This window comes from Dendrobates tinctorius, unplaced genomic scaffold (genome assembly GCF_039654945.1).
Source record: "Dendrobates tinctorius isolate UK_male_01 unplaced genomic scaffold, ASM3965494v1 ptg000147l, whole genome shotgun sequence".
NCBI classification, from domain to species: domain Eukaryota; kingdom Metazoa; phylum Chordata; class Amphibia; order Anura; family Dendrobatidae; genus Dendrobates; species Dendrobates tinctorius.
In genome coordinates this window covers 11,117,501-11,143,030 of record NW_027361814.1, presented here as the reverse complement: position 1 = coordinate 11,143,030, position 25,530 = coordinate 11,117,501, and the positions used below count along the sequence as shown (strand labels likewise).

At 46.0% G+C, this 25,530-nt stretch overlaps 1 protein-coding gene across 3 annotated transcripts in view; it reads left to right on the top strand.

The window, feature by feature from the left end:
* Positions 1–25,530, top strand: part of ZRANB1 (zinc finger RANBP2-type containing 1) — a 66,011-nt gene that overhangs the window by 19,006 nt on the left and 21,475 nt on the right. For 2 of the 3 annotated variants that reach the window (XM_073546413.1, XM_073546411.1), the window contains exon 2: positions 17,695–18,522. In XM_073546413.1, the coding sequence (XP_073402514.1) occupies positions 17,736–18,522 (787 nt within the window). In that variant the 5' untranslated portion in view covers positions 17,695–17,735. Of the gene's footprint in view, positions 1–16,792; positions 16,892–17,694; positions 18,523–25,530 lie in introns of all 3 variants that reach the window. The other variant, XM_073546412.1, reaches the window with a different exon arrangement.

The following is a 25,530-nucleotide window of genomic DNA, read 5'->3' as shown; positions in this document are numbered from 1 at the left end:
AACCACATTCTCTATGTTCATAATGTGTGTTAATTTGTTTTTTGGCCTTCTTGGACAATGTTTAATACCCTCATCTTACTCAAAATATGTTTCACCTGACACAGCACAATGTTACATCTAATATGTACTGCATATCACTTAGTCATTGTGCCACCAAATATGTGTGTGTTATCTCTCATTTCCTACCAAGTTTGGTCGGCATGTAACTGATTTTTTTTTTTTTACTTTAGCCATTCTAACCTGTACTATTTCTGTTGTTCTACAGCTTCCTGTCCACTGGCCTGTCTTATGCCGCCCTCCACCACGAGTTTCTCATTGGAAAGTCCACCAATTCAGGCATAGTGAGGTCTACATGTGCACAAATCTGGACAAGACTCCATCAGGTGGTCCTACCCGAGCCCAGGATGGAAGACTGGTTAAGGATTTCAAGGGACTTTGAGGAGGACTGCCAGTTTCCAAATTGTATTGGGGCCCTGGATGGCAAACATATCAGGGTGCGTAAGCCGCCGAACTCAGGGTCCCAATTCTTCAATTATAAGCAATACTTTTCTGTTGTATTGTTGGCTCTGGTAGACCCTCAATACAAGTTTATAATTGTGGACATTGGGGCCTATGGAAGGACGGGAGACTCTAGAGTCTTCAATACTTCCATAATGGGTCGGCGGCTATGCACCAACCAGTTTGAACTACCACCACCACGCCAGCTACCAGGCTCCCCCGAACAATCAGTCCCTTATGTCCTTGTGGCAGATTAGGCCTTTCAGTTATCACGTAATGTCATGAGGCCATATCCCCGGCGCAACCTTGACCACAGGCGCAGAATTTTGAACTTGCGCCTATCACGTGCTAGGCGACTGGTGGAGTGTTCCTTTGGGATTCTTTGTGCCAAATGGCGGGTACTCCAGTCTGCCATTCAGTTGAGTGAGCAAAATGTGAATGAAGTTGTGAAAGCCTGTGTTGTTCTGCATAACTTCACCAGGATACATGATTGCTCCTCCTCTGATGGTGTTGTGCGTAGGCCGGACAATGTGCGCAGGGTGAGACCACCTATCATCCCTCAACGTAGACCGCTCTCTGGCCTCAAAGTGCGTGATATATTCACTAATTACTTTATCTCACCTGAGGGGGCAACGTCTTGGCAAGAGAATGCTGTGTCTATGTTCTAATTATTTTTGGTTCAAAGTGTGTCTAAATATATATTACTCAAGCCTTGTTATGATTCTATGAGTGTTTCTTTGCATTGGTTGGTGTCTGTTAGTATGTTGTGAGGGATAGTGAGAAATCACACAGAGACGTTAACTAGAGTAGACAAATTTTTAGTATAGCCTTTTTGTTTTTTGGTTTTTGCTTAAAGGCAAACATAATTTTGCCATCACACAAATTTGGCAATGGCCAAAATGACCCTTTGGGCCTTCGTTAACTTGATGTAACATTAACATAACAGAAAATAACTGCAACAAACATTATGCAATAACAACATTGCTGCATGCCTACATTAACCTGCATTAGGCAACAAAGGGTGAGCTCCATCACCAAAATAAAGTCAATAAGATAACACTCACATTTCCTCATGTTTTCCAAACATAGAAAGATTCCACCATGACAGGCAAAGCTACCTCACATCTTTCACACAGATATTACCTGTCTGTAGAACAGACAATATTTAAGCATGCTATACTGGAAAGGATGAAAATACAAAAATCACTTGTTAAGACATTGAGAGAGCGTGATATTGTGAATGCTGGTCGCCTCAAATTGGTTTACTAGAGAATGCTAATAACAAAGTGGACTACTTAACTAAAGGCAAGCACGCCTTTCCTATGCATTAGCAAGTGATTAGTGTATTTTCATCCTTTCAGGTAACAGTATAGCGCATTTAAATATTCTCTTTTATACACACATGTAATATCTGTGTGAAAGGCGTGAGGTAGCGTTGCCTGTCATGATGGATTGTTTCATATGTTTGGAAAACATTGTTTACAAATGTGAGTGTTAAATTATGTTCTAAATGTTGGTGAAGGAGAACACCTGTTTTTTTTTCTCTAGATTAGAAGCACCAGTTACATGTCACTGGACATCTCCAAAGTTTGGATTCATAAATCCTCATATGTAGGGGAAGGGGAGCGGGGAGGAACAGCCTGGGGGTGCTGCTGGACATTGTGGCCAACATCGCCCTGTGTGGGGCCATACTGTTGCCCATGATGCTGTTGTTGTCCAGCCTCCTGGGCCTGTTGGTGATACTGCCCAGAGTAATAATGATGATGGCGAGGGGCTTCTTGTTGGCTATGGTAGGCCCGTGGATCATACCCACCAAGATAGCCAGATCGTCCCCAACCAGGTTGGGACCAGCCTCCAACACTGGGTGGGTACAAGTGGCCATATTGGTGGGGTTGGCTTGCTGAAGACATTTGGGGCTGCGGAATAGAAGGATGGGTAGGGGGAGGAAGGGGTTGAGGTGTTGGCCCACGTATTAGGGGCTGTTCAGACCCTGCTTGAGCAAGCATCTGTGTGGATGGTCTCATGCGCATTAAATTTCTTGGTGAGAGCTGCCACCTCTCCAGAAATTCAAACACCTCATATGGGGTATTGGGGGGGGGGGGGGTGCTTGCATCAAGCAGGATCTGAATACACCCCCTAATACGGAGCCTGACCTCATGGGTAAGGGCACGGAGATAAAGGGTGAGGCTACGTGCATAGGCCTCCTCACCATCATCTGTAGTGACTCTGGACAGGTAATTCAGCACCCCAGTGTCCACATTGGTCCTGCTCTCTTGAATGGCGACCTGGCGCCTTCTTCTTATTCGCCGTGTTGCTAGAGCAGCCTGTGGGGAGGGCCTGATCTGGGCAGTTGGGCTGCTGCTCAAGTTTCCCATCTCTTCCAGGATGGGTGAGGTTGCAGCTGCAGACCGTCCTGGTGGTGTGTTTTGTCGGGCAGCCATTGTGTGCTCTTGTGATGCCTCCTCTTCAGACATCCTTCTTGTAGGGGGAGAAGATGGGCCAGCCACCTCATCCCCTACAGGATCAATAACGGGCTCTGCCTCTGAGGCCGTTCCTCGATCCGTAAGGTTGGATTGAGTTCTGTTGTGAAATAGAACAGAGGCAAAAATACATCAATATTTTTGTCCCTGTAAAGTATTTGTGTAATGTATTTGTGTCATGTGGTGTGAGGTATGTACTTACGGTCTCAGAGCCAGAATTGGGGCGAGGAAGTTCAGCCGGTCATAATATATATATTTCCGCTTTACATATCCAGCATCCCCACTCCTGGACCGCTGCTGGCGTTCCCGGCGGTACTGGTCCCGGATGCTTCTCCACCGTTTCATCACATCTTCAACTGCAATGTGACAGGAAAGATTGTCAAAATCACATATTTGAGTGGTCACATTTTCAAACAGCAGTCTAGGCATGGGGCCTTCTGGGGTGTGCGTTCTACCCATTGTGGCATATGTAATTGGGCCGATACCCAGGGTCTCATTAGCTCCCCTGAAAATAATTTTTGTGGCTAGGAGGATGAGGAGCTTGTGGCCTAACCCCTAATTATGGCTGTGTGAAGCCACGTGTCACATCCTAATGTAACGGCCTCATGAGGCTAAAATTACATGCCCAGGAAGGGGGGGGGGCTGATTTTAGAGTCATTTTATAGCGCGTGCTAACGTTAATTATATTTTTATGGTTGCACTTACGAATTTTCTGCTGCTCCTCACGTGGTCTGTCACCGAAGTCATGGTACATCTGGCGACAGATGCGCCTCCATGACGCCTCCTTTCGTGTGCGGTTCGCATAGTTTGCGTCGCGTGGGTCCCTTATTTCTGGACGCTCCTGCACCAGCACAATTAGCATCTCCACATTTATGTAAGTGGACGCCATGCTGCTGCTGTACTCCGTGGAGGCGTACTTCCTGGATGTCTGGAGCGCTTTTTGAGCTCATTTGCATGTCTACGCTTCCTGATGATGGATTGGCCCATTTCCTGTCACCAGCCAAAAGACCTGCGTATTGCTCGCAGGTCACACGTGTGGTCCGTGTGTAATCCGTATTTTTTGCGCACCCATTGACTTGCATTGGCGGACTACGGCCGTAGTACGCTGACAATCGCAGCATGCTGCGAGTGGCACGGAGCGTAGGATACGGAGGAGAAATATACGGCTGGTGCGAGGGACCCCATAGAGAATCATTGGTCCATGTCTAATGCGTGCCTTTTGCGCCTCGCACGCACCCGTATTCCTCGCCAGTGTGACCCCGGCCTAAGAGGCTTTCCCACGTGTGAGGAGCCGTGGGTGGTGAGCACAGATGAGCCCGAACTGTGGTCTCTCTCCCTTTCCAGATCAGTGTCGCTCCACTTGCAGCACAATCGAGATGGCACTTATTCTGAGGATGCTGCACTGATTATATAACAGTGATGTGATCCTATGTATCCCTGCTGTCCTATCACAGAACAGAAAAATCAAAATGTGAACCCGGTTGCATATCCCCTTAGTGACCACCAAATACGTCTTCTTACTGATCTGAGATATAAGTAAATAGTCTCCCCCCCCCCCCCCCCCGACAGGTGAGAATGCCGCAGCTGTCGGCTGTACACAACGGCTGACACCTGGCTGCACCAGCCACAATTGGTGTGGTCACCAACCATGGCCGTTTCACCCCTTGGATGCTGCGGTCAATGGTGGCTACAGCAGTTAGATGGTTCACACAGTGTGGGGGTTCTCTCTGTAACCCCATCGGGGGTACCATTGCCGTTCACTGCCAAGTTAATGGCCTTAGACTCCGCTGGGTATAGGGGCCTGTTCAGATGTCTGCAGCATTTAGGGGGTAAAAATAAAATGTTTTATTCTTGTCCCTCCACTTTTACATTAATTCCTGATTAGCGCCTGGAGGGTTAATAAACTGCCTGCCAGCAGTAGTTGAAAGATGAAAAATTGCTGTTAAAAGAACATTTTACAGATGGTGCCGATGTAAAGCCGACAGGAGGGAAATGTGATTTATTAACTTGATGTGGAGTACCGATCTCAAGTTAAGGGATAATCGATCCAAGTTTAAAAATTTGGTAATTTACAAAAAATAAAAAAAATCAAATTTTTGATACTTTACATTTATTTATAAAAATTATTTTACCCTAAGTTTACCATTGTTACAAAGTATAATGTGCCCCCCCCCAAAAAAAAAAAAAAGCCTCAATCGCTGGGAAACGTTGAAGCGCTGCAGAGTTATTGCCGCATAAAGTAACACTGGTCAGGTGAATAATTTGGCTTGGTCATTACTTAGGTACGGTTACATGGTGTACAGTGTCCTCCTTTATTAACCTCTGCATTGTAAATTTAAAGGGGTAGTCCAGTGAAGAGAAATTCAGAAGGAAATGACCAGGATCTTTTTTTTTTTTTTTTTTTTTTTTTTTTTTTTTTTTTTTTTGTTACATAAAAGGACTATGTGCCTATGTCTTCTGTCCAGTGGAGTACTACAACTCCTTTACGTCACAGGAGCCGAACTTCAATACCAGACTCCACCAATGCACAGGGGTGGCGCTATGTCCTTTTATTTAAAAAAAAAAAAAAAAATTTTGTGACTTTAGTTTTGATAAGCCCCAGTGTGTTTTGTGCTGGTCTTGTTTTTTACCCCCTTGTCCCCCCTCCCCCCCACACTTTTAATCCTCCTTTTGAGCCACAGGAGCAGCATGTACACTTATGTTCAATCTCCTCCAAGAGAAGCCAGATCCCATATTTGTCTGATTTTACAGTTTTGGAGACCACTCTACCACTCAGGATTTTTTTTTTTTTTTTTTGCTATTGTGAAAGCCAGCTGGCACTAGAGCCCCAGGGACTTATCCTAATGATGGAGCGCTGACCTAGTATATGTCCCCCAAATTGTCATGCCTTCCAGTTCCATCATGATGTCATCACGCGTTGCCATAGCATCTGTCGGTGACTGATGCGTCTCAGCAGCCCTACATCTGGGAGCTAGAGCCGCTCGCCCGGAGCCTCGTTTCTGTGGCTGGGAGCTGTCACCGTCTGGATGCATAAAACAGAGATGTTTGTTCCTAAAAGTAAAACCGGATCTCCAAACCCCCCCCCCCCCCGGGCGCTCCATTGATAAGTGCAAGAAGCAACTCAAAAGCGGAGGCTTTATAGCGCAGACCTAAATAGGAAGGTGGCGAGCGCGCGGCTCCTCATCATGGTTGCTGCTTGCATCCGGTTTTAGTCATCGCAGTCTCCATGCAAAGGAGAACGATCTCTGTCTGAAAAGGTCTGAAGTCTCCAAAAATTGGAGAATGTTGCTTACAGGAAAGCTTTTCTTGGTGGAAGTTCTTTTCGGATTGGGGTGCAGGACAGTGTCCAGTGTGTGGAGAGACCCCACTACCTATCTCGATCGCAGTCTTCTCTCCACTTCAGGGATCAGGCACATGCCGGACCACCGGTTCATTCAAACAGGGTCATTGCACCCCTCATCTGGTGCAGTGCAGGTGGTGGGACTTTATTACAGAAACTTACACACTGATTTCATTATTGCATTTGTTTATTAATAATAGAAATATTATCTGCTTTGCACCATAGTCATCTTTCCATTTATGCTTTTTTTAATGTTTTGGGTTTTTTACACCATATTTTTTTTATTTGTCTAATTTTTTTTTTTTGTTTTTTTTGTTTTTTTTGTTTTCCTGCCACTGTTGGCAGAGTTAAGATTTTCCAAATGTTTTTGCATCATCAATCATTTGCGGCTTTTCAAAAAGTCATGTACCTCCGTCCCCCTCCATCTAGAAAGATTTTATGTATACGTGCAACTTTGCGACCCTTTCTTTTTTCTTTTTTTTTTTTTTTTTTTTTTTTTTTTTTTTTTTTTTTTTCCTGTAACATGACTTTTAGCATAAAAAAAAAAAAGTTGGCTTTGTGTGTTTTGTTTTTGCAAAATGTTATTTTGTGTCCCTTCCCTCCTTGCAGACTCCTTGGCCCTGGTTACGATGACTCCATTGCTTGGGGGTATAAGCGATCTGCGTTCTTTGTGTACCGTCTCTATGGACATTAGGTAACGCTCAGCCGAGCCTGCCGGCGAGCCTTTGCAATGGAGGCCTCCTGACCCTCCCCTGACAGGACATTGGGGCATGTCACTTTTCAATGCTACTTTTTTATATATATATATATATATATATATATATATATATATATATATATATATACACACACTCACTGGCCACTTTATTAGGTACACCATGCTAGTAAGGGGTTGGACCCCCTTTTGCCTTCAGAACTGCCTCAATTCTTCGTGGCAGAGATTCAACAAGGTGCTGGAAGCATTCCTCAGAGATTTTGGACCATATTGACATGATGGCATCACACAGTTGGCGCAGATTTGTCGGCTGCACATCCCTGATGCGAATCTCCCGTTCCACCACATCCCAAAGATGCTCTATTGGATTGAGATCTGGTGACTGAGGAGGCCATTTGAGTACAGTAAACTCATTGTCATGTTCAAGAAACCAATCTGAGATGATTCGAGCTTTATGACATGGCGCATTATCCTGCTGAAAGTAGCCATCAGATGTTGGGTACATTGTGGTCATAAAGGGATGGACATGGTCAGCAACAATACTCAGGTAGGCTGTGGCGTTGCAACGATGCTCAATTGGTACCAAGGGGCCCAAAGAGTGCCCAGAAAAAATTCCCCACACCATGACACCACCACCACCAGCCTGAACCGTTGATACAAGGCAGGATGGATCCATGCTTTCATGTTGTTTACGCCAAATTCTGACCCTACCATCCGAATGTCGCAGCAGAAATCGAGACTCATCAGACCAGGCAACGTTTTTCCAATCTTCTACTGTCCAATTTCGATGAGCTTGTGCAAATTGTAGCCTCAGTTTCCTGTTCTTAGCTGAGAGGAGTGGTACCCAGTGTGGTCTTCTGCTGCTGTAGCCCATCTGCCTCAAAGTTCGACGCACTGTGCGTTCAGAGATGCTCTTCTGCCTACCTTGGTTGTAACGGGTGGCAATTTGAGTCACTGTTGCCTTTCTATCAGCTCGAACCAGTCTGCCCATTCTCCTCTGACCTCTGGCATCAACATGGCATTTCCGGCCACAGAACTGCCGCTCACTGGATTTTTTTTCTTTTTCGGACCATTCTCTGTAAACCCAAGAGATGGTTGTGCGTGAAAATCCCAGTAGATCAGCAGTTTCTGAAATTCTCAGACCAGCCCTTCTGGCACCAACAATCATGCCACGTTCAAAGGCACTCAAATCACCTTTCTTCCCCATACTGATGCTCGGTTTGAACTGCAGGAGATTGTCTTGACCATGTCTACATGCCTAAATGCACTGAGTTGCCGCCATGTGATTGGCTGATTAGAAATTAAGTCTTAACACACAGTTGGACAGGTGTACCTAATAAAGTGGCCAGTGAGTGTATATAGCGCGATCTTTTTCTGCAGCGTGGCGATACGGATCCTTAAAATAACGGTTGTCCTATTTTCTTTACCCTATATATCAATATCACATATGAAATAAGAAATTTAGCAATAAATCCTTATTAGAAAAATCCATTTTTCTAAAACTGAACTAAGCAATCCTTCTCAATATTCTCAGTTTGCTGGTAAAATCTGTCTTTCCCATTACTGAGAACGGTAACTCGTTTCAGGAGAACTTGCAGCATAGTGTCTGTGGCGGCCTCTAGTTCCTTCCTTCACCACTGATCTGTAAAGGCACCAGCTGCCATCGCCTATCTCTGTAATGGCGAAATCCTGTGTCCACTGAGGAGATGACCAGTCCAGGAGGAGAAGGAAGCACATGTTTCTAAGATGTTGCAAAGTTTCTTATTTTACTTTCTACTATTGATTTATGAAATAAACTTGCCATCATTTTCATAAAGTGTTACTGTTGTGTCCCGAAAGGACTAAATTTAAGGAAACCAAATCTCAGCATGTTTTTAGGGTGTGAAAGGAAGCGGTAATGGTGTTGGTCTCTGCCGCCCCTTCGTGTTGCAGGGTCACCGGGTTAACCCCCGTGGTGCTGTGTATAGGAGCGCTAGTGGCAGCAATGAGGAGGTCACACTTCCACCAGGTTTCCAACGCATAGTTTTCTCGTTGCTGCTAAACTTTGTTTCCTTTCACCTCTTTGTGCGAGGAAAGTATTCCTGCTGATTTCCCGTCTCTATTTAGAGATCAGCGATTGAGATCACCGCTCCAGCGCTCAGCACAGGCCACCGCCGTGGTCTGGCAACCAGGATGTAGGGGGCCATAAGCCGAGCAGGGCGTATCTTGGGAAAGAAGGGCGAAGAATTTCATGTGTATGTGCAGGAGACACTGCAGGATGTTCTTGGGGCCTTGTCTGCCCATCCCTATAAATGTGTGACGCTTGCACGTCTCGTCATCTGCTCCTATATGAGACTGTCCACTTTTCTCGTGACCGTTACACTTAGAGTGCGTTCACACTGTATTACAAAGCAACTGCACCACTAGATCCTGTGGTCAGGAGGGTTTCTCAGCTTAGTGCTGTGCCCCACTCCCACATATGTTCATAAAGCACCCCAATCCTTCCATTTTAAAGGGAGGCCATCTGCGAATTGCATGAATTGGAGGGCCGGCATCTGACTAGTCATTCCAGCCACGTGATCGCCAGGAGGTGACCGGCGCTGATGGCATCACATAGACCTCCTCGCACAGTAGATGGCCAGGGTGGACTGATGGGGATGCGCTGCACACTGCATCCTCGAGGTCGCATCCTAGCGATATGTCTCCTCTTCACTTTTGAAGATGAGGCTAATGGCTGATAAGTGATTACACGCCTGGTGCATGCACACAGGGAGGCTACAGATGTGATATACCTCGCTCACTGCACCACTGGTATGTACAGAGATGTCCACACTTGGTCACCCCCTTATATAGATGATCAGGTAACGTATATCATATAAAGCTATACGCCCGTCGCTTCAATTGCCCCCGTTACGAGCAAAAACTATGAGGAACCCCAAACTTCAGCACCTGTGCTCCTTACATGGCGGGAGTGGTGAACGTTGCCTTTGTTTTCAGAAACATTATCATATCTTATATGGAGCCCCCAGGATCTGAATAGAGACCCCCCCCCCCCCCCCCTAAAACTGAGCCGAGTTTATATATTTTTTTATGCCTGCTTCTCTATTTTAATCAAACTAGTTAAACTTGTTCTTCTCACTAAATAGAAACTTTCATCTTCTTTAAACATGATTACCTCTTGGAAACTTCCTCATAATCCTGTGCACTAAATAAATGGAGCTGAGCTGTATTACCAGACACAACCTATGGACAAGAGTGGCACTGTTGAGATTATAAGGAAAGGATAGTCCAGCAGGCAAGAGATGAGCCTGGGAATGGGGACTTAAAAAAAATTATACACATACACATGTCATTTGACCAGAAGCAGACAGGAAGGTGGGTTTCAGGGTTTAATAGACCAACAAGTGAGGGAGCTTTGATCAAAAGTTGCTTATTCTAGAAGTCCATGTCGTGACATAAAGGATCTGGCACTGAGATCAGATGATCCGCTACTGGTCCAGCTGTCCTAATGGTCACCTCCAGGGGAGGGAAATTACATGGTCCACCTTCTCTAGGGGTCGCCTCCAGGGGTAATGTTAAATGGTTCAGCTTTTCTAGTAGTCTCCTTCAGGGGAGGGAAGTTACATGGTCCACCTTCTCTAGGGGGTCGCCTCCAGGGGTAATGGTAAATGGTTTAGCTTTTCTAGTAGTCTCCTTCAGGGGAGGATGTTACATGGTCCAGCTTCTCTAGGGGTCGCGTGTATGGGGAATGTTACATGGTCCAGCTTCTCTAGTGGTCGCCTGTATGGGTGATGTTACATTGTCAAGCTCCTCTAGGGGTCACCTGCAGGGGAGTGATATTGCATGGTCCAGCTTCTCTAGTGGTCGCCTGTATGGGTGATGTTACATTGTCAAGCTTCTCTAGGGGTCACCTGCAGGGGAGGGATATTACATGGTCCAGCTTCTCTAGGGGTCACCTGCAGGGGAGGGATATTACATGGTCCAGCTTCTCTAGGGGTCACCTGCAGGGGAGTGATATTACATGGTCCAGCTTCTTTAGGGGTCACCTGCAGGGGAGGGATATTACATGGTCCAGCTTCTCTAGGGGTCACCTGCATGGGAGGGATATTACATGTTCCAGCTTCTCTAGTGGTCACCTGCAGGGGAGGGATATTACATGGTCCAGCTTCTCTAGTGGTCACCTGCAGGGGAGGGATATTACATGGTCCAGCTTCTCTATGGGTCACCTGCAGGGGAGGGATATTACATGGTCCAGCTTCTCTAGGGGTCGCCTGCAGTGGTAATGTGACATCCCAGGCTTTCACATGAATGACTGGCTCCTTTCAAAGTGACTGTCAGGTCTAGCATGTAGCGGGGGTCCTAAACATTGGCACACCCCTAGTAGTGTAGAAGTACAGGTGTTCCTAGTCCTGGTGACTAATCCCTGTAAATGAATCTCCTTCCACACTGCGGAATAACTAGATTCCGGCTGACCTGTAGTGCCCCTTCCCTTATAGTGGTTCATGGTGCTGCTCTGCTGTCCTGCTTGCACATGCCTCCCTCCTCGCTCGCTTTAGATCTGTGCTCTGGAATTTGTGTTCTGCTCCCAAACAATGTAACCTGAGTAGCAGAAGCTTTATAGGAGTCTGGTTCGGCCAGCGGCACCGCCGGGATCCTCCCTTCCCAGGCCTCTTTTACAACATTACGAGCTCTCCACAGTCTGCTCGCAGTGTTAGTATGTGGTCACAGGACCGGTCCAATGTCTGCCGATCACCCAGAAATCTGACTTTCTGCCCCTCCGCTATTTACTGGGACTGCGGAGATAGAGCGAGGATATTAGGGCACGGATTCAGATGGCATCTCATTGTGTTGCATGAAGTTACAGGGGTTAATCCGATGACATGTATGTGGTAAAAGTTTGATCAATGGAGGTCTGACCTTCGGGACACGCACCATTAACGAGAGCGGAGGTCCTGAGTCCCCAACATGCATCTATGATCACTTCTATAGGACTGATGTAGGTGCCTGCAGTCCCATAGAAATGAATGGAGTAGTGGTCACAGATGCTTGTTAAAACTCCTTTCAAGCAAGACCGCCGCTCTCGTGATTGGTGGCGGTCGGGGGGCTGGCAGGCACCGACTCTTGTGCTGTTCAGACACTCGTGCCTCCGATCACTTTTTACCACATGAGAAAATCTCAACCAAGGGAGTGTAAATCCTGACATCTCGGACCCTGTAAAAATTCCCCCTGTATAAGATGTAATGGAGGCCGCATCTACTTAATGCAGGGAAGGAGGAGAAACCATGTAAAATCTGTGAGCCTGGACGGAAACGCCGGGATACTGAAGCAAGCGTGCCAGCGGGAATGGCGTGGTGTGTGTTTTTTTTTGTTTTTTTTTTCCCCTCCATAGGCATCAGGAAACAGACTCTGTAATGAAACCTGAGATATGTTATGGCATATGTTTTCCTTTAGCATTTAAAGGCAGTGGACTCCTCTTGCCTTTTTAATTCCTCTGTTGTAAAATTAAAGGGGGTTGCCCGCTAAATGAAATATGCCCCATGGAGTTCTTTAAAACAGGGGGGAAAAAAAAAACTCCCAGATACTTTCCTCCCTTAGATTTCCAGTGGGTGACCCGGAAGGAAAGTTCTCCCTTCTGGCTCAGACTGGAGAATGGGGGGGGGGGGCATGGGCAGGGTAGCGGCGGGCTTGTGCTAGCGGAGTATCTGTTTTCCATTTTAATTTTTTAAGCCAGAATGGGCACACTTTTTTTATTTTTTATATGTGGTAGACAACTCCTGTTCTAGGTGATTAAAAATGTCCCATCATTTGACCGATGTACAGACTGTGCAACTCCTGTAGCTGGCGGATTATCCTGCTGCGTCTGACGTAGACCTGGCTGCATAGTGCACCTGGGTGTGCTGGCTCACTCTCGCTGCCCTCCCAGCTACCGTGCAACCCAGAGAGATTGTAGGAAGATGGCAAACAGCAGATCAGAGGGGGAACAGCCAATTCTTCAGGGAGGGCAGATTGCGCACTAAGGCCCTGATTCATCAAAAAACAATTGCGCTAGAATTGCAAAATCTCTGCACATTGCAGAGGTGCTCGGAAATGAAGCAAGTTTTGGTGTTTTCACGCCAGTGTCACCCTGCTTTATCAAAATGGGTGGAACAAGGGTGTGATGCCACAGCTCCTCGCGGCAGAAATATTACTCCAGTCGCTGAATTTAATGAATCGTGTGTGCACAATTATCGTGAGCGCTTGTGCCTAGTAAAAGCAGTAGAAGACAATGTTCACACTTGGCTTTATTTTTCCCGTGGAAAAGCTGTGATTACAGTACTAGCAAAAGCGCGCACGGCCCCCGACTGAATTGGAGCACTGCAGTTTGTCATTTCTGTCCCTATCCCAATATGCAGTAGGTGCAATAATAAAGTGACTATACTAGATTTCTGATTGGAGGGATTTGCTAATATTATTACACCTACTACATATTGGGAGAGGATCTTGGAGATGGAAACATCCCTTTAACTTGATAACGTATGTACCAAAAAAACTTCTCATTCTAGGCATCCTTAATGTTTACAGGTGAAATTGTCATGTTGAAAATGTTGTTTGATTGGTATGCTAGATGTGTTAGAGCCGATCAGATTGATGGCCATTTTTGTTGGAAATGTTTCCATAAATCTTTTTTTAGTCTTTGAAATCCCTTTTGTTTTTATAAATGAGTCCAGTGGGCGGTGCTATGCAGAGATTGACAGTCTTCCCTGTATGACTGCATCCAGACTGTCACACTATTAGGACCGCCCACTGGACTTATTTTATTCATCGAAATCCCTGGTGTTTGTGTAAAAGTCCAGTGGGAGGTCCTTATAGGGATAGGCAGTCTGCATGCAGTCGTACAGGGAAGACTGTCAGTCACTAGTAGGACCGCCCACTGGACTCGTATACAGTCAGTGTGCAGTCATACAGGGAAGACTCAGTCACTAGTGGGACCGCCCACTGGACTCATACAGTCAGCGTGCAGTCATACAGGGAAGGCTGTCAGTCACTAGTAGGTCCGCCCACTGGACTCGTATACAGTCAGTGTGCAGTCATACAGGGAAGACTCAGTCACTAGTGGGACCGCCCACTGGACTCGTATACAGTCAGCGTGCAGTCATACAGGGAAGGCTGTCAGTCACTAGTAGGTCCGCCCACTGGACTCGTATACAGTCAGTGTGCAGTCATACAGGGAAGACTCAGTCACTAGTGGGACCGCCCACTGGACTCGTATACAGTCAGCGTGCAGTCATACAGGGAAGGCTGTCAGTCACTAGTAGGTCCGCCCACTGGACTCGTATACAGTCAGTGTGCAGTCATACAGGGAAGACTCAGTCACTAGTGGGACCGCCCACTGGACTCGTATACAGTCAGCGTGCAGTCATACAGGGAAGGCTGTCAGTCACTAGTAGGTCCGCCCACTGGACTCGTATACAAACACACCAGGGATTTCAGTGAATACAATACAAGCTGTACTGAATGTTTTCCATGCCTCTGCTGTATCCATCTGCTCAGCGTCTCGTCTACCGGGCTCTTCGCAGGTCAGACTGCATGTACAATGTGACAGGTTCCCTTTACGGAAACTAGTAAACTCTGGCTGTCGCCTCCAGTCCTGACTTCTATTCTTGTTCTTCTCGTGTAATTGGACTGTTTTTTTTTTTATTATTCTCACCGCTCCTGTTTTACTGGAGGGTGTGGATCACGACACGGGCGCCTGTGTACAAGTACACGGTGACATGCTACATCAGTCCAAAAATCTATTCTCGGCCTGTCACTCTCGGCCTAATTCTGGCCAGAAATAAACCTTGAGTGGTGAGTCTTTCCACGGCTGGCGGGTCCTTTGCTCTGGTTTACGATAATCCCACAGCTGGGGGCTGACTGTCATGTGCGGGTAGTAATGCGGAGGGAGGGTCCCATGCTGCTCTGAGTGGTGCCCCCTGGAGGACACGTGTAGTATTGCACATCTCTTATTCAGCTGTGTAATACATGAATACGCAGAGTCCTCCAGAGCCGGCGGGATGTAACCTCTCTAGTTCTTGCAGTGGGTGGGGGTCCTAATAATGGCATTTCTTCATATACTGGGGGTGGACAGGGGGGGGGGATCCATATTGCTCAAGTGATTTAGGATTATAAAAAGAAGCCCCTGATGCCTCCTGCCCGTGGCTCCTCTGCCCTGTCCCCAACTTGGCCGCGTAGATGTTTTACAAGCCGTCGTGTAATATTTACGTGTGTGGACTTTGTTCCATCCGCAGCTATTTGGGCTCGGCGCGGCCTCACAGACACGTTATTTAGTCTATTGTTCCGGAGTTTGGAATAGTTGTGGGAAATGCTTCTAAATAAAGTAAAACTGTGCACAAAAGGAATTCCAGAATCTGAGATGGAAGTTCTGGGTTTTCTTTTTTTTTTTTGCTTTGTTTTCCAGCTCGAGGTGTAAAATTCATTAGAAATCTGCTGTGCGTCATGCCGTACCCATGGTCTCCATGGTCTCTATAGTGCTCTTCCTTTTGCTATCAAAAGTTTTTGTTTTTTTTTTTGTTTTTTTACAGTTCTGCAGTCTCTTGGTTTCAGAAGCGACAAGTCACTAATGTGCCCAGAGCAGTGGTCAGTTCTTGCCTGGCTCTATAAAGTCATAAGATCGTTTCACTTGTTCTTTTTCTTGCCCCCTGCCCAGGAGCTGTGGTATGATCAGACCATGTTCCTGCACGGTCAGACACAGCCATTACACAGCAGGGGCACAGTTATAAGATTATCTCAGCACAGGAACATTTTATTTAAACATGTCCAATTGTGGAAATTATTATTATTCCAAGATCTATTAATTAAAATGGACTTTCTTCACAAGGAAAATCCCTTTAAAGGGAATCTATCACCCTTTTTTTTGGACTATGAGCTGCCGGCATCGACATCAGGGGCTTAAGGCCCCGTCACACACAGCAAGATCGCCAGCGAGATCGCTGATTTTGTGACACCACAGCGAAATCGCTGTGTGTGACATGTATCAGCGACCGGCCCCCCTGCCAGGTATCGCTGATCGTGCTCGAACGTCCTGGGCCGTTTTTTGATCGTTGGTCTCCCGCTGCCCAGCGGCTCTTAGATACCCGCTGTTTACCTTGGAAACCAGCTTGTCTGATCGTTGGGACATCGTTGTGTGTAACGGGGCCTTTATCTACAGCATTCTGTAATGCTGTAGATAAGCCCCCGATGTAACCTGAAAGAGAAGAAAAAAGAGTTGGATTATACTTACCCCAGCATCTGGTCCTGTCTGGCGCCTCCCATCTTCACACGATGCCGTCCCACTTCTTCCCTTCCTGTTGTGGCTCCGGTGCAGGCGCACTGCTCTGCCCTGTTGAGGGCAGAGCAGAGTCCTGCAGTGCGGGAGAGGTCTAGCGCCTGCGCGCTGCAGTATTCTGCTCTGCCCTCAACAGGGCAGAGCAGTGCGCCTGCACCGGAGCCACAACAGGAAGGGAAGAAGAGGGACGGCATCGTGTGAAGATGGGAGGAGCCGGACCGCATCACCCATCAGACCAAGAACGGACCGCCCCCTCCGGTGAGTATAATCTAACTCGTTTTTCTTATCTTTCAGGTTACATTGGGGGCTTATCTACAGCATTACAGAATGCTGTAGATAAGCCCCTGATGTCGATGCCGGCAGCTGATAGGCGAAAAATAGGGTGACAGATTCCCTTTAAATGAAAGGCTTTTTAGTAATAAGGAATTCTACATGAAGGACCTGGGGTCTTTAGTATTTTTTTGCATTTACCATAGAGTCCAACACCCCTCTGAAGGAGATGGATAGACCGGAGATGGCCTCCTGAGCTCTCATCTGTGCTGTACTTGAAGAAATCAGAGTTACACAGATTAAAGGTCTGTGTTCAATGGTCAAATGTTCAGAAACCTCCCTCCTCATATACCGTAATTGATGTAAGCATCTCAATCCCCTGCTTTATCCATTCCCCCAAACCTTCCAAGTGTTGCAGTCCACTCCGACACGGGTTATTCTAGATGGGGGTGTACTTGGGATATCCTCCCATTTCTTTCATGCCCGCCAGATTTATGGGCAAGATTTGAAGTCTGGAAGTATCCGGGCTGGGACCTAAGCCTCCATGACTCTAGTAATTGTACTAAATTGCCTCCCCACCCAAGAAATTCTAGCGCTGAGGTGCGTGTGCCCCCCTGTACTCCCCCCAAATCTTGAAATTAAGAAGCTAGAAAATAATCACAAGTATGTGGCTAGGCCAAACCGCCCCCCCACACCATATTTTTAGGAAGCTGTAGCTTCTCCGACTCTATCCTGGGTGTGTACTGCTTTTCCAAACCAGTCCTGCTAAATGATTATAATATTAAGAAACAGTAAAAGATCCTCTGTATATTTGCTGCAATATTTTCTAGTTGCTGTCCAATCATGGCAAAATCAATGCATTTTTTTTTTTTCTTTCATGCAGTGGCAAAATCTATTCCCCCCCCATTTTCCTCCACTGAATAAATCCTGTTATTTCTCCAAACACAGCAGTCACAAAACATCCAAACGAGTTGGATTTTTAGAATGATTTCTTTTTAAAAAAATTTTTTTCCGTTTCTGCGACCAAAGTCAGCCAACTGTTTTTATTGTGATTCTTCTTCCTTCATTCTCCTCCGTTTCTAACTTCCTTTGCCTTTCTCTCTTTCAGCTTCCTGACAGACACCACTGTCCAACCCTGGGAGTGTCACCATGACGGAGCATGGCATAAAGTGGGCTTGCGAATATTGTACCTACGAGAATTGGCCGTCTGCTATCAAGTGCACAATGTGTCGTGCCCAGAGACCCAGTGGTGCTATCATCACAGAAGAACCATTCAAAAGTAGTGCCCCTAATGTGGGTACTATAGAAAGGAGCGGGGGAAGTCCATTGATTTGCCCCGACTCCAGCGCCAGACCACGTGTAAAAACCTCATTTAGCATGGAAAACAGCAGTAAGTGGTCTTGCCACTTGTGCACCTACCTGAACTGGCCCCGGGCCATCCGATGCACGCAGTGTTTGTCCCAGCGCAGGACACGTAGCCCAACAGAATCTCCACAATCCTCAGGATCAGGCTTGCGATCTGTTCCCAGCCCCGTTGACCCGTGTGAGGAATATAACGACCGTAATAAGCTGAACATTAAAGGTCAGCACTGGACTTGTTCTGCTTGTACGTACGAGAACGGTGCCAAGGCCAAAAAATGTGTTGTATGCGACCATCCTTCCCCCAACAACATAGACTCCATAGAGCTAGCAGACACGGATGAGGCTTCCTCTCTTATTAATGAGCAAGACCGGGCTCGCTGGAGAAGCGGCTGCAGCAGCGGCCAGCGGCGCTCACCACCCATAGCCAAGCGGGATTCGGAGATGGATTTCCAAAGGATCGAACTAGCGGGGGCGGTGGGCAGCAAGGATGAGCTGGAACTGGATCTCAAGAAGTTGAAGCAAATTAAAAACCGAATGAGGAAGACAGACTGGCTGTTCTTGAACGCGTGTGTGGGTAAGTGAAGATGGCGGGATTTTACCACAATTATAGTAAACTGTGAACCAATTGATGCATACCTATTAGGGGTTAGAGTACCCCAAGGTTCTGCTTTTTCACCATTAGCCCCTTAAGGAGCGCCTGTCAGTTATTTGGTGGCCTTTTCTTTAATGCCGGGTGTTTATAGCTCTTTAATGGCATCTCGTGCCCCCTCTATATAATGACAGCCTAGCTCCTGCTCTGACAGCGTGGATTGGTGGGACCTCTGAGTCGATCTCCATTGTCAAGTGACATGATTGAAGACTACTCCCCATTTTTTATCAGGAAGCTGGGAAATGCTTGTCTGGCTGCGGCACCCTATGGCAATGCTGGCTTTTTGCCACTAGTGCCGAGAGCAGGACTGAGGCGCAATCGGTTGATTTTTCCCAAGGGCTTCAAAGTGTTATGGTTGATGGAGCATTATGATCTCTATCCGAGGAGTGCCCGCCTGTCTCTTCTGTACGTGCAGTGATCTATATATGGGGAGTGCCGCCTGTCTCTGCTGTACGTGCAGTGATCTATATACAGGGAGTGCCGCCTGTCTCTTCTGTACGTGCAGTGATCTATATATGGGGAGTGCCGCCTGTCTCTGCTGTACGTGCAGTGATCTATATACAGGGAGTGCCGCCTGTCTCTCCTGTACGTGCAGTGATCTATATATGGGGAGTGCCGCCTGTCTCTCCTGTACGTGCAGTGATTTATATATGGGGAGTGCCGCCTGTCTCTCCTGTACGTGCAGTGATTTATATATGGGGAGTGCCGCCTGTCTCTCCTGTACGTGCAGTGATTTATATATGGGGAGTGCCGCCTGTCTCTCCTGTACGTGCAGTGATTTATATATGGGGAGTGCCGCCTGTCTCTCCTGTACGTGCAGTGATTTATATATGGGGAGTGCCGCCTGTCTCTCCTGTACGTGCAGTGATCTATACACGGGGAGTGCCGCCTGTCTCTCCTGTACGTGCAGTGATTTATATATGGGGAGTGCCGCCTGTCTCTCCTGTACGTGCAGTGATTTATATATGGGGAGTGCCGCCTGTCTCTCCTGTACGTGCAGTGATTTATATATGGGGAGTGCCGCCTGTCTCTCCTGTACGTGCAGTGATTTATATATGGGGAGTGCCGCCTGTCTCTCCTGTACGTGCAGTGATTTATATATGGGGAGTGCCGCCTGTCTCTCCTGTACGTGCAGTGATTTATATATGGGGAGTGCCGCCTGTCTCTCCTGTACGTGCAGTGATCTATACACGGGGAGTGCCGCCTGTCTCTCCTGTACGGGGAGTGATTTATATATGGGGAGTGCCGCCTGTCTCTCCTGTACGGGGAGTGATCTATATACAGGGAGAGCCGCCTGTCTGCTATACATGCAGTGACGTACAGACGTGGTCAAAATTGTTGGTACCCCTCTTTTAATGACAGAAAAACCCACTATGGTGACAGAGACAGTAACTTGAATCTGACAAAAGTAATAATAAATAAAAAATCTATATATTCAAAGTCAGACGTTGCTTTTCAACCATGCTTCCACAGAATTAAAAAATAAATAAATAAAACCCATAAAATAGTCCTGGACAGTAATGATGGTAGCCTTAACTTAATATTTTGTTGCACAACCTTTTGAGGCAATCACTGCAAACAAACAATTCCAGTAACTATCAATGAGACTTCTGCACCTCTCGACAGGTATTTTGGCCCACTCCTCCAGAGCAAACTGCTCCAGTTGTCTCGTGTTTGAAGGTTGCCTTTTCCAGACGACATGTTTCAGCTCTTTCCAAAGATGCTTAATAGGATTTAGGTCAGGGCTCACAGAAGGCCACTTCAGAATAGTCCAATGTTTTCCTCTTAGCCATTCTTGGGTGTGTTTTTTCTGTGTGTTTTGGGTCATTATCCTGTCACAAGACCCATGACCTGCAACTGAGACCAAGCTTTCTGACACTGGGCAGCACATTTCTCTCTAGAATCCCTTGATAGTCTTGAGATTTCATTGTACACTGCACAGATTCCAGACACCCTATGCCAGATGCAGCAACACAGCCCCAGAACATAACAGCCTCCTCCATGCTTCACAGTAGGTGTGTTCTTTTCTTGATATGCTTCATGTTTCTATCTGTGATTATAGAGCTGATGTACCTTGCCAAAAAGTACCATTTTAGTCTCATCTGTCCATAGGACATTCTCCCAGAAGCTTTGTGGATTGTCAACATGTAGTTTGGCAAATTCCAGTCTGGTTTTTTGATTTTTTTTTTTTTTTTTTTCCAAAAATGGTGTCCTCCTTAGTTGTCTCCCATGATGTCCACTTTTGCTCATACTATGACTGATGGTGTGATCTGACAGTGATGTTCCTTGAGCTTGACGTTCACCTTTAATCTGTTTAGAAGTTTTTCTGGGCTCTTTTGTTACCATTCGTATTATCCATCTCTTTGATTTGTCATCAATTTTCCTCCTGCGGCCACGTCCAGGGAGGTTGGCTACAGTCCCATGGAGCTTACATTTCTGAATAATATGTGTCACTGTAGTCACAGGAACATCAAGCTGCTTGGAGATGGTCTTATAACTTTTTACCTTTAGCATGTAGTTTGTCTATAATTTTCTTTCTAATCTCCGGAGACAACTCTTTCCTTCACTTCCTCTGGTCCATGTTGAGTGTGATACACACCATGTCACCAAACAGCACAGTGAGTATCCGTAACCCTCTATACAGGCCACTTACTGGTTCCAAGATTGTAGACACCTGTGATGCTAATTAGTGGACACACCGCGATTTAACTTGTCCCTTTTGTCACATTATTTTCAGGGGTACCATCATTTCTGTCCAGGCCTATTTAAATGAATTTTATTTTTAATTTTGTGGAAGCATGGTTGAAAAGCAATGTCTGACTTTCATTTGTTCATTTTCATAGACTTTGATTTATTACTTTTGTCAGATTCAAGTTATTTCTGTGACCATTGTGGGTTTTTCGGTCATTAAACGAGGGGTACCAACAATTTTTAACGTGTGTGTGTATATAGGGAGTGCCGCCTCTCTGCTGTACACGCTGTGGTGTGTGTGTGTGTGTGTATATATAGGGAGTGCCGCATGTCTCTGCTGTACACGCAGTGATGTGTGTGTGTGTGTGTCTATATGGAGTGCCGCCTGTCTCTGCTGTACACGCTGTGATGTGTGTGTATATAGGGAGTGCCGCGTGTCTCTGCTGTACACGCTGTGATGTGTGTGTGTGTGTATATATAGGGAGTGCCGCCTGTCTCCGCTGTACACGCGGTGATGTGTGTGTGTGTATATAGGGAGTGCCGCGTGTCTCTGCTGTACCCGCTGTGATATGTGTATGTGATGTGTGTGTATATAGGGAGTGCCGCCTGTCTCTGCTGTACACAGTGATGTGTGTGTGTGTGTGTGTGTATATATAATATAGAGAATGCCGCGTGTCTCTGCTGTACACGCGGTGATGTGTGTGTGTATATAGGGAGTGCCGCGTGTCTCTGCTGTACACGCAGTGATGTGTGTGTGTATATATGGAGTGCCGCGTGTCTCTGCTGTACAAGCAGTGATGTATATAGGGAGTACCGCCTGTCTCTGCTGTACACGCAGTGATGTGTGTGTGTATATATAGGGAGTGCCGCCTGTCTCTGCTGTACACGCAGTGATGTGTGTGTATATATAGGGAGTGCCGCCTGTCTCTGCTGTACACGCAGTGATGTGTATATATAGGGAGTGCTGCCTGTCTCTGCTGTACACGCGGTGGTGTGTGTGTGTATATAGGGAGTGCCGCGTGTCTCTGCTGTACAAGCAGTGATGTATATAGGGAGTACCGCCTGTCTCTGCTGTACACACAGTGATGTGTGTGTATATATGGAGTGCCGCCTGTCTCTGCTGTACACGCAGTGATGTGTGTGTATATATAGGGAGTGCCGCCTGTCTCTGCTGTACACGCGGTGATGTGTGTATATATAGGGAGTGCTGCCTGTCTCTGCTGTACACGCGGTGGTGTGTGTGTATATAGGGAGTGCCGCGTGTCTCTGCTGTACAAGCAGTGATGTATATAGGGAGTACCGCCTGTCTCTGCTGTACACAGTGATGTGTGTGTATATATGGAGTGCCGCCTGTCTCTGCTGTACACGCAGTGATGTGTGTGTGTATATATAGGGAGTGCCGCCTGTCTCTGCTGTACACGCGGTGATGTGTGTATATATAGGGAGTGCTGCCTGTCTCTGCTGTACACGCGGTGGTGTGTGTGTATATAGGGAGTGCCGCGTGTCTCTGCTGTACAAGCAGTGATGTATATAGGGAGTGCCGCCTGTCTCTGCTGTACACACAGTGATGTGTGTGTATATATGGAGTGCCGCCTGTCTCTGCTGTACACGCAGTGATGTGTGTGTATATATGGAGTGCCGCCTGTCTCTGCTGTACACGCAGTGATGTGTGTGTATATATAGGGAGTGCCGCCTGTCTCTGCTGTACACGCGGTGATGTGTGTATATATAGGGAGTGCTGCCTGTCTCTGCTGTACACGCGGTGGTGTGTGTGTATATAGGGTTTGCCGCGTGTCTCTGCTGTACAAGCAGTGATGTATATAGGGAGTACCGCCTGTCTCTGCTGTACACACAGTGATGTGTGTGTATATATGGAGCGCCGCCTGTCTCTGCTGTACACGCAGTGATGTGTGTGTGTGTATGTGTATATATATATATATATATATATATATATATATATATATATATATATATATATATATATATATTATAATATTGCCGCCTGTCTCTGCTGTACACATTGATGTGTGTGTATATATGGAGTGCCGCCTGTCTGCTGTACACGCAGTGATGTGTGTGTGTGTGTATATAAGGAGTGCCGCCTGTCTCTGCTGTACACGCGGTGATGTGTGTCATAGAATCATAGAATCGTAGAGTTGGAAGGGACCTCCTGGGCCATCTGGTCCAACCCCGTGCTCAAAGCAGGATTCGCTAAATCATCCCAGTCAGATGTCTGTCCAGCCTCTGTTTGAAGACTTCCATTGAAGGAGAACTCACCACTTCTCGTGGCAGCCTGTTCCACTCATTGATCACTCTAACTGTCAAAAAGTTTTTTCTAATATCTAATCTGTGTCTCCTCCCATTCAGTTTCATCCCATTGCTTCTAGTCTTTCCTTGTGCAAATGAGAATAAAGTTGATCCTTCTACAATGTGACAGCCCTTTAGATATTTGTAGACAGCTATTAAGTCTCCTCTCAGTCTTCTCTTTTGCAAACTAAACATTCCCAAATCCTGCAACCTTTCCTCATAAGACAGGGTTTGCAGATCGGTCACCATTCTGGTCGCTCTTTTCTGAACTTGCTCCAGTTTGTTGATGTCTTTTTTAAAATGTGGTGCCCAAAACTGGACACAATATTCCAGATGAGGTCTGACCAAAGAGGAGTAGAGGGAAATAATGACTTCACGTGCTCTAGACTGTATGCTTCTGTTAATACATCCTAGAATTGCATTTGCCTTTTTTGCTGCTGCATCACACTGTTGACTCATATTCAGTCTGTGATCTATTAGTATACCCAAGTCTTTTTCACATGTGCTGTCACTTAGCCCTATTCCTCCCATTCTATATATGCTTTTTTCATTTTTATTGCCCAGATGTAGTACTTTGCATTTCTCCCTGTTAAAAACCATTCTGTTAGTTGCTGCCCACTTCTCCAGTTTATTTAAATCTTTTTGAATCCTCTCTCTCTCTTCTCTAGTATTAGCTATCCCTCCTAGCTTTGTGTCATCAGCAAATTTAATCAGTTTACCCTCAATTCCTTCATCTAAATCGTTGATAAAGATGTTGAACAATACAGGGCCCAGGACAGAGCCCTGTGGTACCCCACTTGAGACATTCTTCCCACCTAACAGTTGCCTTGTCCATTCCATACTTAGTCATTTTTTCAATAAGGATTGTATGAGAGACTTTGTCAAATGCTTTGCTGAAGTCAAGATATACTATATCTACAGCATTTCATTGATCCACCCAATCAGTGATACCGTCATAGAAGGAAATTAAGTTAGTCTGACATGACTTATTAGTTACAAACCCATGCTGACTCTGTTTAATCACTTCATTCTTATCCAGGTATTGACATACATGTTGTTTAATAATTTGTTCAAAGATCTTTCCTGGTATAGAAGTCAGACTCACCGGCCTATAGTTGCCTGGGTCCACCTTCTTCCCCTTTTTGAAGATAGGAACAACATTTTCTCTTCTCCAGTCTTCTGGCACTCCTGTTCTCCAAGAATTTTCAAAGATTATGGAGAGGGGTTCAAAAATTTCTTCTGCTATCTCCTTCAGTACTCTGGGGTGTAATTCATCTGGACCTGGAGACTTGAATTCATTTAGGTTAGCTAAGTGTTTCCTCACTATCTTTCTGTTTATAGATATCCTGGATTCTTCTATTCCCTTAATAGGACAGTGAATAACAGTTGATGTTGCATTTCCTTTCTGAGAGAAAACAGATGCAAAATAGGAATTTAAAAGTTCAGCCTTCTCAACATCCTGTCTTGCCATTTCATCATTTTCATCCTGTAAAAATCCTATAGCATCTTTGACTTTTCTTTTACTTTTGACATATCCCCAAAATCCTTTATTATTGCTTTTGACATCTCTTGCAAGCCTCAGTTCATTTTCAGCTTTAGATAATCTGATTTGTGCCCTGCAGGTTCTGCAGACAGCATTATATTTTTCTTTAGATATGCCTCCCTCTTTCCGTTTTATAAACATTTTTTTTCTTCCTTTTTAGCATGTGCTTAAGTTCTGTGTTCATCCATCCTGGTTTCCTTAAATGCTTCCTATTCTTCCCTCTTTTCGGAATTGTTAACAACTGTGCTTTGAGAATTTCATTTTTCAAGATTTCCCATCCTTCCTGGACATTTTTGACTTTAAAGATATCCAGCCATTGGATCCCTCCAATTCTCTTTCTGAATCCCTTAAAATCTGCCTTTCTGAAATCTAACCTTGACGTCTGAGTCTTC